The 17102-nt window shown below is 49.1% G+C and overlaps 1 protein-coding gene across 1 annotated transcript; it reads left to right on the top strand.

Moving 5' to 3' along the window:
• The first annotated feature begins 1156 nt into the window (after nucleotides 1-1156).
• LOC100486532 (kyphoscoliosis peptidase-like) lies at nucleotides 1157-11638 on the top strand. Its single transcript, XM_031895253.1, has 7 exons — nucleotides 1157-1207; nucleotides 4762-5377; nucleotides 5765-5876; nucleotides 6005-6122; nucleotides 6301-6492; nucleotides 7505-7695; nucleotides 9634-11638. Exons 2-7 carry the CDS (start codon nucleotides 4796-4798, stop codon nucleotides 10935-10937), a joined length of 2499 nt encoding a protein of 832 aa, XP_031751113.1. The 5' UTR covers nucleotides 1157-1207; nucleotides 4762-4795; the 3' UTR covers nucleotides 10938-11638.
• Nucleotides 11639-17102: the final 5464 nt, after the last annotated feature.

Raw genomic sequence — 17102 nt, 5'->3', positions numbered from 1 at the left:
TATGGGCAAACTTAGGGGGCTGTTCCTGCTGAATTGTGCTTAGTACAGGGGAATCCCTATGCTGCCATAGTTTTATGGTATCTCTCTGTACAGGCTATGGGCAAACTTAGGAGGCTGTTCCTGCTGAATTGTGCTTAGTACAGGGGAATATCTATGTGCCATAGTTTTATGGTATCTCTCTGTACAGGCTATGAGCAAACTTAGGGGGCTGTTCCTGCTGAATTGTGCTTAGTACAGGGGAATATCTATGTGCCATAGTTTTATGGTATCTCTCTGTACAGGCTATGGGCAAACTTAGGGGGCTGTTCCTGCTGAAATTGTGCTTAGTACAGGGGAATATCTATGTGCCATAGTTTTATGGTATCTCTCTGTACAGGCTATGGGCAAACTTAGGAGGCTGTTCCTGCTGAATTGTGCTTAGTACAGGGGAATATCTATGTGCCATAGTTTTATGGTATCTCTCTGTACAGGCTATGGGCAAACTTAGGGGGCTGTTCCTGCTGAATTGTGCTTAGTACAGGGGAATATCTATGTGCCATAGTTTTATGGTATCTCTCTGTACAGGCTATGGGCAAACTTAGGGGGCTGTTCCTGCTGAATTGTGCTTAGTACAGGGAATCCCTATGTGCCATAGTTTTATGGTATCTCTGTACAGGCTATGAGCAAACTTAGGGGGCTGTTCCTGCTGAATTGTGCTTAGTACAGGGGAATCCCTATGTGCCATAGTTTTATGGTATCTCTATGTACAGGCTATGAGCAAACTTAGGGGGCTGTTCCTGCTGAATTGTGCTTAGTACAGGGGAATCCCTATGTGCCATAGTTTTATGGTATCTCTATGTACAGGCTATGAGCAAACTTAGGGGGCTGTTCCTGCTGAATTGTGCTTAGTACAATAGTCTCGGTGCCTTGTTGCTCAGTCAGACCCAGAGGAGCCCCTATACTCCGTAGCTAAAGCGCTGGTTCTGTGCGGCCCAATTCCCAGGCGTTACTATCACAGGGCGCTGATACCCGGTCCCTATCGCTGGCTCCTATCTCTCCGGCCAGGGAAAGTGTGTGAGAAGCCTTTGTAGTATTTTTAGCTCTCTCAGCCCATACGAGGTGCCAGTGAGAGAAGGCCGGGCCCCGGGGGGGTATAAAGGGGAAAGCGCATTGTTCTGGTGCATTAAGCGCCCAGGTTAGTGAGCTGCTTCCCTCTCAGCCCGGCTGGGTAAGTACTGCATTCTGGGAATATAAAGAGAGAGATGGGTTGCTATGGGATGGGGCATCAGGCAAAGCTGAATTAGTTATCCCTATGGGTGGGAAATTGGTTCTGCTTGGTGCTGGGGAAAGGGGGGTTTGATATCAGCAAAGGAGGGGGCTCCTCTCAATAAAAGATGCAACGTTCTATTCCCTGAGGCGGCAGTTTGCAGATTTATTAATGGACTATTTTGTGGCATTCCATTTGCAGAAACAAGAGGTTCTGTTGGTCTGTGTATGAGCCCACTGGGTACTTGGGTTGTGCCGTATGTTTTGTGGGGATATTACATTAAATGTTGCCCCCACTTACCGCAAGAAAAATATAAAATGCTCCATTTATTTCATTTATACATAATGGGTCACCTGGTATCCCATGGCAGCCAATAGAAATCTTCTTTATACACTGACAGGTCTCTATGGGTTACAGCCCAGGTACAAATTTATCTTACTGTCACCATCTTGCCCTACTGGTACATTTACCCTGGTGTCACCATCTTGCCCTACTAGTACATTTACCCTGGTGCCACCATCTTGCCCTACTGGTACATTTACCCTGGTGCCACCATCTTGCCCTACTGGTACATTTACCCTGGTGCCACCATCTTGTCCTACTGGTACATTTACCCTGGTGCCACCATCTTGCCCTGCTGGTACATTTACCCTGGTGCCACCATCTTGCCCTACTGGTACATTTACCCTGGTGCCACCATCTTGCCCTACTGGTACATTTACCCTGGTGCCACCATCTTGCCCTACTGGTACATTTACCCTGGTGCCACCATCTTGCCCTACTGGTACGTTTACCCTGGTGCCACCATCTTGCCCTACTGGTACATTTACCCTGCTGGGCTGGGGGCTACTTGCCTTATCTCCCATAACTGTCACACTGCAGTCACCCAAGGGGATTTTGGGCATGTTGGTAGGTATAATGGAGGCAAAGGGCAGATAATAAGGACTGCCCCTATTTACAGAGAGGCACAGATGCCCGGGGCAGTGCCCGTGTTTAGCCGGTGCTGACAAATTCCCACTCAGTGGCTGGAAAATATGGGCTGAAACATTCCCTATATGAGTATTAATAGCCAACCTTGTGCCGCTCTGAGGGGAGAGATAGGGTAACGGCTAATTATAGGTGCTGGGATTGTTCTACACATTCTCCTGGGCAGCAGCACCTACATGCACCCCAATTCATCAGCATTCCAGAAAGGCCGGAGGGTGTTGGGCATTGGGCCACAAAGGCACGGCGCCCCCTATAGGGGCTCACTGGGGGCGAAGGGGAAAGTATTCCACATATCCACTAATTAATGGGATGGATACACATGGGGATTGGGACTCCTGTACTATATACACATGGGGGCGGCAGTTGAGGAATATGACAGATAGCAGAAAGGCAGAATTATACCTTGGATTTACCCCAAGGGACTCTGGGCAATAAGCCAACTGCCCCCCCGGCCCCTGCCGCTGAGCCCCCCTGACCCCTCTCATAGCCCTTTTCTTGCCATTTATGTGCAGTTAGAGCTCGGGGACACGACAGGCACGTAACATTCCCCTTACAGCTAATGGCCGAGCAGCAATCATCTCCTCACTTTAACAGAGCGACGGGGAGGTGCGACTCTCCCATTTGTACTAATGGCACCAAGGCAGTGGGAACAGCAACATAATGTCCTCATAGCAACAGCCAGAATGACAGCCCCGGGGCCGGGGGGGGTTACGGTTTCTGGTAAATCTCTCCGAACTTCTCTTAAAATGGGTCTTAATTTATTTAGAACTTTCCAAAAAAAGAAGAAAAGGAGTCAAAGAGTTCGACCTTACAGTTCCGACCGAGCAAAGCAGCAGGAGATGGGGATAGAGGTTCAGAAGAGCTAGCAATTAAATAAGCGTATGGGGAGGGGTGATAGAAATGTTATCATGTGATACACCTAGTCACAGCATTAGAATAGATAGATAGATAGATAGATAGAATGATAGATAGATCGATCGATCGATCGATCGATAGATAGATAGATAGATAGATAGATAGATAGATCGATAGATAGATAGATAGATAGAAAGATAGATAGATAATGGATAGATAGATAGATAGATGGATAGATAGATAAATGATAGATAGATGATATAGATAGATAGATAGAGAGAGAGAGAGAGAGAGAGAGAGAGAGAGAGAGAGAGATGGATAGATAGATGATGGATAGATAGATTGATGATAGATAGATAGATAGATAGATAGATAGATAGATAGATAGATAGATAAATAGATAGATGATAGATAGATAGATAGATAGATAATATAGATAGATAGATAATGGATAGATAGATGAATAGATAATTGATAGATAGATAGATAGATAGATAGATAGAAAGATAGATAGATAATGGATAGATAGATAGATAGATAGATAGATAGATGATGGATAGATAGATAGATAGATAGATGATGGATAGATAGATAGATAGATAGATAGATAGATAGATGATATAGATAGATAGATAGAGAGATGGATAGATAGATGATGGATAGATAGATTGATGATAGATAGATAGATAGATAGATAGATAGATGATAGATAGATAGATAATATAGATAGATAGATAATGGATAGATAGATAGATAGATGGATAGATAGATAAATGATAGATAGATGATATAGATAGATAGATAGAGAGAGAGAGAGAGAGAGAGAGAGAGAGAGAGAGATGGATAGATAGATGATGGATAGATAGATTGATGATAGATAGATAGATAGATAGATAGATAGATAGATAAATAGATAGATGATAGATAGATAGATAGATAGATAGATAATATAGATAGATAGATAATGGATAGATAGATGAATAGATAATTGATAGATAGATAGATAGATAGATAGATAGAAAGATAGATAGATAATGGATAGATAGATAGATAGATAGATAGATAGATAGATAGATGATGGATAGATAGATAGATAGATAGATGATGGATAGATAGATAGATAGATAGATAGATAGATGATATAGATAGATAGATAGAGAGATGGATAGATAGATGATGGATAGATAGATTGATGATAGATAGATAGATAGATAGATAGATGATAGATAGATAGATAATATAGATAGATAGATAATGGATAGATAGATGAATAGATGATTGATAGATAGATAGATAGATAGATCGATAATGGATAGATAGATAGATAGATAGATAGATAGATAGATAGATAGACCGATAGATAGATGATGGATAGATAGATAGATAGATAGATAGACCGATAGATAGATAGATAGATAGATAGATGAATAGATGATTGATTGATAGATAGACGAATAGATAGATAGATAATGGATAGATAGATGATAGATAGATAGATAGATAGATAGAAGGATTGTTGGTTACTATAATAACTGATATATTCTGATTACCAAAGATACGACACATACACCCAATCATGGCATTAGAATAGATGATAGATGGATAGATAGATAGATAGATAGAAGGCTTGTTGGTTACTATAATAACCCATATATTCCCCCCCCCCCCTCCAGGCTCATTGCTTGTGGAACCCCCTGCTCATTGGATATGGGGCGCGGTGACAGCGTTGGGTCTGTGGGAGGAGCCAATGGAAGAAGAGAAGCCGTGCCCCTCACTATCTCTTGGGCTGGGGGCAGCACATTTGGGGGTATGAAGGGGCAGGTTGGGAGCAGCCGGCACGGCCAAACCCAGTCCAACGTCAGTACCGTCACCTCCAAACTGGCTTTATATGGTGCAAAGTCATCTGCCCCTCTCAGCGGCAGCCTCAACCCCAGTGATACCCCAAAACCAAATCCCCAAGGGGCAACGGAACCTCAAACAGAGAGCGACGGAGCGTTGAGTCCCAGTGGGACCCATAAGCCTGAAGGCAAGGCAGACATGTTACAGTTCTGGTCCAACAGGATTAACAGCAATCACATTAGCAGCGACTCAAAGCCAAGTCGGGGTACGGGGAGCATTATATCCAAACACAGGGTGCTTCCTGGCACCAATGGCATGAAATGTGGAGAAGGGGCTGGTAACAAAGGCTCGGTGCCCGGCAAAGCCAAGAGGAGGAAGAAGAGGAAAGAGTTGTTCTCCTCCGTCACCTTCACTCACATAGATAATCATGTTATTAACTGGAGCGGGCAGGTAGGTGTAGGTGGGCCAGTAGGGGGGCTGGAATGTGTGGGGGGGTTACTTTGGTCTCTTGGAAAGGCTGATTCCCAATTGGTCCCTTCCCCGCCCAGTAATATTCTCAGGCTACTGATAGACCCTGGGGTGTATCCCATCTGCTATTGGCTGCCTACACTAGACTGGCACCAATGGTAATGAAGGAGTCTAACAAATGCTGTTACTTTGGGTTGCAGTAGTAATGGCAGCTACGTGATTGGTCAGGGGGGCTCTTTCCTTTACCCTGATTGGGTCACTTGAACATCACAGCCAAGACCAATATCTGAATATACCTGAACCCTAACGTTGGCCCAATGACATTAAGGTATTGCCTTTTATATAGAGATTTTTCCAATATTCTCACAGAACAACTGCCAAGCTCTCTCCATACAAGAGACCGTACGTGGGATCACAGCCGAGGCCAGAAACCACCTGGAGAAGATCCGAGCCATTTGGATCTGGCTTTGCCATAACATCAGTGAGTGTTACTTACCCTTTATCCAAGGAGATTTAATTTTATAAATTACACCCCCCCATGTGACTTTCCCTTTAGATTCTGCTTAAACTGAGAATTATTCTTTATTTATTGTATGTATTTCTCCCCAGGGTATGATGTTGAGGGCTACCTTGGCTTCTCCCAGAAGGTCTATAGGCCGGAGGACGTGTTGGCATTGGGCAAGGGCGTGTGTTCTGGTTATGCCGGTCTGTTCAAAGAAATGTGCAGGTAGAGGAAATATCTGTGTCTCTTTCTAGTTTGTATCTGTTCCCAGCAAGCTTTGCTCTCATAGGGAAGCAACATGGCAGCTCCAGCTGAATATACAGAGAAGCAAAGCTTGGAATACAATATTGTTCTCTATTTCCATAACAAACAGTGAAGACATTGAGTCTGTTTCTTCTGCCAGAGAGATTGGAATCGGGTGCAAAGAGATATCGGGGTACAGCCGCACCACCGAGTATAGCGACGGCCTCAGCTTCCACAGGACTAAATCCAACCACATGTGGAACGCGGTGCAGCTGGATACTGACTGGCACCTACTGGACGCCTGCTGGGGGGCTGGCACTGTCGACTTGCAGGAGAAAATATTTATTCCCAGGTCAGAATGTTAATGATGTTTTCATAGCATTGAAACTATTGTATCTATAGGGATCCTAGTAAATTCCATTCTAAGGCTCTTCCTCTGTACTAAGCACAATTCAGTAGGAACAGCCCCCTAAGTTTGCTCATAGCCTGTACAGAGAAATACCATGAAACTATGGCACATAGGGATTCCCCTGTACTAAGCACAATTCAGCAGGAACAGCCCCCTAAGTTTGCTCATAGCCTGTACAGAGAAATACCATAAAACTATGGCAGCATAGGGATTCCCCTGTACTAAGCACAATTCAGCAGGAACAGCCCCCTAAGTTTGCTCATAGCCTGTACAGAGAAATACCATAAAACTATGGGCAGCATAGGGATTCCCCTGTACTAAGCACAATTCAGCAGGAACAGCCCCCTAAGTTTGCTCATAGCCTGTACAGAGAAATACCATAAAACTATGGCACATAGAGATTCCCCTGTACTAAGCACAATTCAGTAGGAACAGCCCCCTAAGTTTGCTCATAGCCTGTACAGAGAAATACCATAAAACTATGGCAGCATAGGGATTCCCCTGTACTAAGCACAATTCAGCAGGAACAGCCCCCTAAGTTTGCTCATAGCCTGTACAGAGAGATACCATAAAACTATGGCACATGGGGATTCCCCTGTACTAAGCACAATTCAGCAGGAACAGCCCCCTAAGTTTGCTCATAGCCTGTACAGAGAGATACCATAAAACTATGGCACATAGGGATTCCCCTGTACTAAGCACAATTCAGCAGGAACAGCCCCCTATGTTTGCTCATAACCTGTACAGAGAGATACCATAAAACTATGGCACATAGGGATTCCCCTGTACTAAGCACAATTCAGCAGGAACAGCCCCCTAAGTTTGCTCATAGCCTGTACAGATGTGGTGCCGGTTGCTGGCAGTGCCCTGGGTGCCCATGCATTTGTATTATAGTCAGAGACAGGCTGTGGCCTCGTTATGTTGCCGGTTAATTATTCCTTCTAATTTTATGCAGTTATGATGATTTCTTCTTCCTCACCGACCCCGAGGATTTCATTGAGACCCACTGGCCCGATGAAGCCACATGGCAGCTCCTGGAGTCGGTGGTTCCCTTTCAAGAATTTGAACAAAAAATCTTCAAGACCTCAGAGTTTTTCAGACTTCATCTATTTATCGTTTCCCCCAAGGTTTTCTACCTCCAAACAGGTAAGGATGTCTGAGGAATGCTCTGGGCACACAACAAGCTATGCCCACAGCCATTGGCACCGTATGGGGAAATGATATGGCAGCTCCTTCTCATGTAACTCTACATAGAATATTCTTCCATCAATAAGGGGCAGTTTGTTTTGTTTGGTGCAAATATTAATTAGGTACAATATCCATTTAACATGCATTTCCCCGGGGTTGGACTGGCCCACTGGCATCCTGGGAAATATCCTGGTGAGCCCAAGGGTGCGTGGGTTTGGCCAGGGTGTGCGGTGCTGCGGGGTGTGGGTTTGGCCAGGGTGTGCGGTGCTGAGGGGTGTGGGTTTGGCCAGGGGGTGCAGTGCTGAGGGGCGTGGGTTTGGCCAGGGTGTGCGGTGCTGAGGGGCGTGGGTTTGGCCAGGGTGTGCGGTGCTGAGGGGTGTGGGTTTGGCCAGGGGGTGCAGTGCTGAGGGGCGTGGGTTTGGCCAGGGTGTGCAGTGCTGAGGGGCGTGGGTTTGGCCAGGGGGTGCGGTGCTGAGGGGTGTGGGTTTGGCCAGGGGGTGCGGTGCTGAGGGGCGTGGGTTTGGCCAGGGTGTGCGGTGCTGAGGGGCGTGGGTTTGGCCAGGGTGTGCGGTGCTGAGGGGCGTGGGTTTGGCCAGGGTGTGCAGTGCTGAGGGGCGTGGGTTTGGCCAGGGGGTGCGGTGCTGAGGGGCGTGGGTTTGGCCAGGGTGTGCAGTGCTGAGGGGCGTGGGTTTGGCCAGGGGGTGCGGTGCTGAGGGGCGTGGGTTTGGGCCAGGGGTGCGGTGCTGAGGGGCGTGGGTTTGGCCAGGGTGTGCGGTGCTGCAGGGTGTGGGTTTGGCCAGGGTGTCAGTGCTGCGAGGCGTGGGTTTGGCCAGGGGGTGCGGTGCTGTGGGGCGTGGGTTTGGCCAGGGGGTATGGTGCTGTGGGGCGTGGGTTTGGCCAGGGGGTGGTGGTGATGGAGGGCTTGTGGTGCACCCATACGGTCAGGTTCTCCAGTGGGGCCCCACGTACCCAGTCCAACCCATTTCCCTGTCCTTTACCCTCACCTCTTCATGTTTATATTTTAGTTGAAAATAAATCCAGATAAAGCCGTATTCTGGGTGCCAGTTTGGAGCGATCAGTAAAGATCAGTAATCCCCCCGATGCCCCAATCCCCACATATCGGCATCTCATCCCTGTTACTTGCCCTTTGGTGCAATGGGGCCCATCAGCCCTTACAGGGACACAATGAGTCACAGTTATCCCATGGGGAGCGCCCTGATTGGGTGACACACAGCCAACAATCCCCATTTTGTAAAGCGCATAACTGAACAAATACATGAAACTGAATGTAACAGAAAATAAAAGGACTCTATTAGAATCTGAATACAATTATAACAAAAGAGAGCGATTATGAGCTGACAGCGTGCCTGTAGCAGGAGTACTTAGCGAATGATTAGGGCCCTAATGATCTTTATCCGCATGATTTCTTTTCCATTTTAGACTTATAATTTACATTATTTTCTCAAGAAGTTACTTTTCTGTGCCACTGGCCGTGGGTGCGTGGGTGCGTGGGTGCAATGAATGTGAGCATTTAAGCAGCCAGCTACTCATTACTCAAACCCTATCATTACTATACTGCTGCAAACAATGGGGGGCAGTAAGGAGTGCAAGTGCCCCCCCAAGTACTCAATGCACACTGACCAGGGGAATTGTGGGCACCCTGTACCTTCCCAGTAAGACTCCATTGTCTTGAACCTATATAGATAAGCCTGCTGGGTGGGTGAATGGGGTCTGAAGGGTGTTAAAAGAACCATTTTTGGTTCAAGTTGTACCAAGCCAAGTCGGATCAGTTCACCTCCTCAGATCCCAATGGCACCCATAGCTGGTTCCATTACAATGGCGCCAATGGCACTGGGCAGAGCTTGTGTTCTAACCATTCCTCTCGTTCATCTGCAGATCAGGGTGAAGTCAAGGTGTCTCTCGGCTGCTTGTACCCTACGGAGTTCAGTTATAAGATCTACAAACTCTCCAACAAGGAGAGGAGCTGCGTGGAGAAGACCCATGGCATCATGACGATGCAGCCCAGCGGCGTGACGCTAAGAGTGGTCCCACCGACGGACGGCCTGTTTGAGCTGATGATATTTGCCAAGCCCATGGACTCTACAGGTTCCTACAGATGGGTCTGCTCATACCACATTGACTGCCCGGAGTCCAAGTGCTCACAAGGTTTGCCCCACAACCCTTTCCATTTCTGGGGTCTTCACCAAAGAGCAATAGACTTTGGGGTCTTAGGCTGTAATTGTGCTGGAGATCTTGTAGTTGCAGATGGCGGCTCTGTGAATCTGACCTTCCAGACGTCTAGGCCACTGTTGGCCATGTATGAACTGGCCCACGTAGAACTCTCCAAGACTCTTAGTACAAGATGCTTTGTGTCTCACATTGAGGAAAGTCAACTCTCTTGCCAGCTGCTCTTACCGTTCCGCGGCTACTACAGACTCTCACTGTTTGTGAAGAACCTCAGTGGAGATCAGTTCAAGACTGCGGCCAATCTGCTCCTTCAGTGCAGCAACCCAATAAACCATAATGAACTGTTTCCAGCCAATCTAGGCATGCACTGTGGTCCAGGAATCAACTCCAAACTCCATGGCCTTACCGACCCAAGCCACACGGCCCCAGTCATCAACACGACTAGCGGCCAATGCAACATTACGTTCCACACAGTGTCTGACACTGAGGTGTATACGGTACTGGAAAATAACAAAGTGAGGGGGGATGTTTATTCGTTGGACAGGTATTGTCTGGTTACCCACCTGGACCACAAGATCACCATAAGCCTCCATCTTCCAGAGTCAGGATACTACAAACTGAGTATTCTCTCCAGGGCCACTGGGAGCCCTGACTTTGCCCACGCCTGTGATTACGTTATACGGAGCCTCTCGGACCATCACCCCCTGCCCTTCCCAAAGATCTTCAGCTCGTGGAGACAGGGGTGCACCTTGTTGCAGCCCCGTTCTGGGCTTCTCGCCGGGGATATCTGGGAGGATTTCAGAATCAGAATCCCCGGAGCCTTGAAGGTTGTCGTCATTGGACCGGAGAAGGTGGAACTAGAGCTTAATAAGAATAAGATTTGGGAGGGTCAAGTTTTCACTGGTTCTCCTGGGACCCTTCTTAAAGTGGCAGTGAAGTTCAACCAGAATTCCACCACCATGGACATACTGATGTCATACAAAGTGCTGGCCAATCTTAATATTCAGTATTAGCCCATTGGCTCTAGTAACATGGCAAACCCATTGTTAGATGGGAATGGCGCCCAACGGTGCAATCTAAGTGCCGTAACTGTGTAGGGATACACAAGGTCACCTTGGCCTTTATAGTATTCTACCTCCCTATGTCACAAAGCTCTGCTGTTATGGAGCCAGACTGGCTAAAGAATTTGCTATTGGCTAGTGGGATTTGGCTTTTGATGATGATAATGATATTATTTACTGGGTACAAAATAGCAGGAATTCATTTTCTATTGGCTGTTTGAGGTAAGGCCAAGCCACCGGGGAGAGTTTTAAAGGGCATTGAATGTGGGCCCTCAGCATCACGGGGCCACACTGGGAACTTTCAGAAACTGTACCAACAAAAATAAATGCTGGGTTGGTGCCGTTGGGGCACATACTGTTGGCACAAGTAAAATCCCAGCAATTTAGTATAAAATCTTATATATTGGTGGTTGTTGCTATGCAGCCGGCTGTGCCCAGCTCCCTAAATGGCACGGCTATAGCCGGTATTTCTCACTGTAACATGGCAGCTATTAATGGGGCAGGGACTTGTGACTGACAGTGAGAGACAGATGCCACTCCAGTCGGCTGGCAGCCGGGTATGAATGGGGCGAAGGCTGAGACATTTATTATGATTAATTATACAGAAAGAAATGTGGTTCTGCTTCAGAATTATAAAGTGATTTTTTCTCTTATTACTTTTATTCTGACTGTGTTAGTATCCCCAGCCTATCAAATACTTGCCCCAACCCCCAGCCTATCAAATGCTTGCCCTACCCCCAGCATATCAAATACTTGCCCCAACCCCCAGCCTATCAAATGCTTGCCCTACCCCCCCAGCCTATCAAATACTTGCCCCAAACCCCCAGCCTATCAAATACTTGCCCCAACCCCCAGCCTATCAAATACTTGCCCCAACCCCCAGCCTATCAAATGCTTGCCCCAACCCCCAGCCTATCAAATGCTTGCCCCAACCCCCAGCCTATCAATGCTTGCCCTACCCCCAGCATATCATATACTTGCCCCAACCCCCAGCCTATCAAATGCTTGCCCTACCCCCCCAGCCTATCAAATACTTGCCCCAACCCCCAGCCTATCAAATACTGCCCCAACCCCGCCTATCAAATGCTTGCCCCAACCCCCAGCCTATCATATGCTTGCCCTACCCCCAGCATATCAAATACTTGCCCCAACCCCCAGCCTATCAAATGCTTGCCCTAAACCCCCCAGCCTATCAAATGCTTGCCCCAACCCCCAGCCTATCAAATGCTTGCCCTACCCCCCAGCCTATCAAATGCTTGCCCTACCCCCCAGCCTATCAAATGCTTGCCCTACCCCCAGCCTATCAAATGCTTGCCCTACCCCCCAGCCTATCAAATGCTTGCCCTACCCCCCAGCCTATTAAATGCTTGCCCTACCCCCCCAGCCTATCAAATGCTTGCCCTACCCCCCAGCCTATTAAATGCTTGCCCTACCCCCCAGCCTATTAAATGCTTGCCCTACCCCCCCAGCCTATCAAATGCTTGCCCTACCCCCCAGCCTATCAAATGCTTTCCCCAACCCCCAGCCTATCAAATGCTTGCCCTACCCCCCAGCCTATCAAATGCTTGCCCCCAGCCTATCAAATGCTTGCCCTACCCCCCAGCCTATCAAATGCTTGCCCTACCCCCCAGCCTATTAAATGCTTGCCCTACCCCCCCAGCCTATCAAATGCTTGCCCTACCCCCCAGCCTATCAAATGCTTGCCCTACCCCCCAGCCTATTAAATGCTTGCCCTACCCCCCCAGCCTATCAAATGCTTGCCCTACCCCCCAGCCTATCAAATGCTTGCCCTACCCCCAGCCTATCAAATGCATGCCCCACGCCCCCAGCCTGTCAACTGCTTGCCCCACCCCCAGCCTATCAAATGCTTGCCCTACCCCCAGCCTATCAAATGCTTTCCCTACCCCCCCAGCCTATCAACTGCTTGCCCTACCCCCCCAGCCTATTAAATGCTTGCCCTACCCCCCAGCCTATCAACTGCTTGCCCTACCCCCCCAGCCTATTAAATGCTTGCCCTACCCCCCAGCCTATCAACTGCTTGCCCTACCCCCCCAGCCTATTAAATGCTTGCCCTACCCCCCAGCCTATCAACTGCTTGCCCTACCCCCCAGCCTATCAAATGCTTGCCCTACCCCCAGCCTATCAATGCTTGCCCTACCCCCCCCAGCCTATTAAATGCTTGCCCTACCCCCCAGCCTATCAACTGCTTGCCCTACCCCCCAGCCTATTCAAATGCTTGCCCACCCCCCAGCCTATCAACTGCTTGCCCTACCCCCCAGCCTATCAAATGCTTGCCCCACCCCCCAGCCTATTAAATGCTTGCCCTACCCCCCAGCCTATCAAATGCTTGCCCCACCCCCCAGCCTATTAAATGCTTGCCCTACCCCCCAGCCTATCAAATGCTTGCCCCCACCCCCCCAGCCTATTAAATGCTTGCCCTACCCCCCAGCCTATCAAATGCTTGCCCCACCCCCCAGCCTGGTGCAAAGACCTTATACAGAGTAAGGGGCAAGGGAAGCGCCAGCAGGTACCAAATTGCTGTGTAAATGGCTAAAAACAGAACTGGGCTTTTCTTTTTGATAATAAAATGTTAATATCCCTTTAACTCGCTGACTATTTATATAACACAACTGGCCAATGAGTGAGCAGTAACAGTGCCGATGGATATTACTGACACAGAGCTGTTTCATTATCTCCGGAACATTCCCTGTCCATCATCTGCCGCTTTGTAATTAAACCCCCAATTACGTACAGCCCTTCCCTTCCTACGTGTTCATTTCTCAGCCCCCGGCCATCACAAACAAGGAGATCACTGCCCAGATATGATACTTGATTGAAATTCCCTCCCTGGGCACTTGGCCGGTCTCCAGCTCCGAAACATACCGGGTTCTGCTTGGCTTCCAGAACTGATACAGAATGAACCCGGCACCGGGGAGATAGAGACTAACGGAGAATTGGGTTAATTGCCTGGCTACTGAGATCAGACCAGTAGCAATATTACAACTTACTGGGCCCTATAGAGATATATCATCCACTATACGGGTAATCCTTTCCCTGAGGCTATTATCCCCCCACTGCTACTATAGGCACCATCTCTCCCTACTATACCTGCTATCCCACAGCCCCAGTCCCTTCCCAGAGGCTATTATCCCCCCACTGCTACTATAGGCACCATCTCTCCCTACTATACCTGCTATCCCACAGCCCCAGTCCCTTCCCAGAGGCTATTATCCCCCCACTGCTACTATAGGCACCATCTCTCCCTACTATACCTGCTATCCCACAGCCCCAGTCCCTTCCCAGAGGCTATTATCCCCCACTGCTACTATAGGCACCATCTCTCCCTACTATACCTGCTATCCCACAGCCCCAGTCCCTTCCCAGAGGCTATTATCCCCCCACTGCTACTATAGGCACCATCTCTCCCTACTATACCTGCTATCCCCACAGCCCCAGTCCTTCCCAGAGGCTATTATCCCACTGCTACTATAGGCACCATCTCTCCCTACTATACCTGCTATCCCACAGCCCCAGTCCCTTCCCAGAGGCTATTATCCCCACTGCTACTATAGGCACCATCTCTCCCTACTATACCTGCTATCCCACAGCCCCCAGTCCCTTCCCAGAGGCTATTATCCCCCCACTGCTACTATAGGCACCATCTCTCCCTACTATACCTGCTATCCCACAGCTCCAGTCCCTTCCCAGAGGCTATTATCCCCCCACTGCTACTATAGGCACCATCTCTCCCTACTATACCTGCTATCCCACAGCCCCAGTCCCTTCCCAGAGGCTATTATCCCCCCACTGCTACTATAGGCACCATCTCTCCCTACTATACCTGCTATCCCACAGCCCCAGTCCCTTCCCAGAGGCTATTATCCCCCCACTGCTACTATAGGCACCATCTCTCCCTACTATACCTGCTATCCACAGCCCCAGTCCCTTCCCAGAGGCTATTATCCCCCACTGCTACTATAGGCACCATCTCTCCCTACTATACCTGCTATCCCACAGCCCCAGTCCCTTCCCAGAGGCTATTATCCCCCACTGCTACTATAGGCACCATCTCTCCCTACTATACCTGCTATCCCACAGCCCCAGTCCCTTCCCAGAGGCTATTATCCCACTGCTACTATAGGCACCATCTCTCCCTACTATACCTGCTATCCCACAGCCCCAGTCCCTTCCCAGAGGCTATTATCCCCACTGCTACTATAGGCACCATCTCTCCCTACTATACCTGCTATCCCACAGCCCCAGTCCCTTCCCAGAGGCTATTATCCCACTGCTACTATAGGCACCATCTCTCCCTACTATACCTGCTATCCCACAGCCCCAGTCCCTTCCCAGAGGCTATTATCCCACTGCTACTATAGGCACCATCTCTCCCTACTATACCTGCTATCCACAGCCCCAGTCCCTTCCCAGAGGCTATTATCCCCCACTGCTACTATAGGCACCATCTCTCCCTACGATACCTGCTATCCCACAGCTCCAGTCCCTTCCCAGAGGCTATTATCCCCCCCACTGCTACTATAGGCACCATCTCTCCCTACTATACCTGCTATCCCACAGCCCCAGTCCCTTCCCAGAGGCTATTATCCCCCACTGCTACTATAGGCACCATCTCTCCCTACTATACCTGCTATCCCACAGCCCCAGTCCCTTCCCAGAGGCTATTATCCCCCACTGCTACTATAGGCACCATCTCTCCCTACTATACCTGCTATCCTACAGCCCCAGTCCCTTCCCAGAGGCTATTATCCCCCCACTGCTACTATAGGCACCATCTCTCCCTACTATACCTGCTATCCACAGCCCCAGTCCCTTCCCAGAGGACTGCTACTATAGGCACCATCTCTCCTTATACCTGCTATCCACAGCCCAGTCCCTTCCCAGAGGCTATTATCCCCCCACTGCTACTATATCTCTCCCTACTATACTGCAGCCCCATCCCAGAGGGCTACTATCATTCTCCCTACTATACCTGCTATCCCACAGCCCCAGTCCCTTCCAGAGGCTATTCCCACTGCTACTATAGGCACCATCTCTCCCTACTATACCTGCTATACCACAGCCCCAGTCCCTTCCCAGAGGCTATTATCCCCCACTGCTACTATAGGCACCATCTCTCCCTACTATACCTGCTATACCACAGCCCCAGTCCTTCCCAGAGGCTATTATCCCCCACTGCTACTATAGGCACCATCTCTCCCTACTATACCTGCTATCCCACAGCCCCAGTCCTTCCCAGAGGCTATTATCCCCACTGCTACTATAGGCAACCATCTCTCCCTACTTATACCTGCTATCCCACAGCCCCCCAGTCCCTTCCCAGAGGCTATTATCCCCCCACTGCTACTATAGGCACCATCTCTCCCTACTATACCTGCTATCCCACAGCCCCAGTCCCTTCCCAGAGGCTATTATCCCCCCACTGCTACTATAGGCACCATCTCTCCCTACTATACCTGCTATCCCACAGCCCCAGTCCCTTCCCAGAGGCTATATCCCCCCACTGCTACTATAGGCACCATCTCCTCCCTACTATACCTGCTATCCCACAGCCCCAGTCCCTTCCCAGTGGCTATTATCCCCCCACTGCTACTATAGGCACCATCTCTCCCTACTATACCTGCTATCCCACAGCCCCAGTCCCTTCCCAGAGGCTATTATCCCCCCACTGCTACTATAGCACCATCTCTCCCTACTATACCTGCTATCCCACAGCCCCAGTCCCTTCCCAGAGGCTATTATCCCCCCACTGCTACTATAGGCACCATCTCTCCCTACTATACCTGCTATCCCACAGCCCCAGTCCCTTCCCAGAGGCTATTATCCCCCCACTGCTACTATAGGCACCATCTCTCCCTACTATACCTGCTATCCCACAGCCCCAGTCCCTTCCCAGAGGCTATTATCCCCCCACTGCTACTATAGGCACCATCTCTCCCTACTATACCTGCTATCCCACAGCCACAGTCCCTTCCCAGAGGCTATTATCCCCCACTGCTCTATAGGCACCATCTCTCCCTACTATACCTGCTATCCCACAGCCCCAGTCCCTTCCCAGAGGCTATTATCCCCCCACTGCTACTATAGGCACCATCTCTC

The sequence above is a fragment of the Xenopus tropicalis genome, chromosome 1, assembly GCF_000004195.4.
Source record: "Xenopus tropicalis strain Nigerian chromosome 1, UCB_Xtro_10.0, whole genome shotgun sequence".
NCBI classification, from domain to species: Eukaryota; Metazoa; Chordata; class Amphibia; order Anura; family Pipidae; genus Xenopus; species Xenopus tropicalis.
This window is presented reverse-complemented; position numbering and strand designations above follow the sequence as displayed.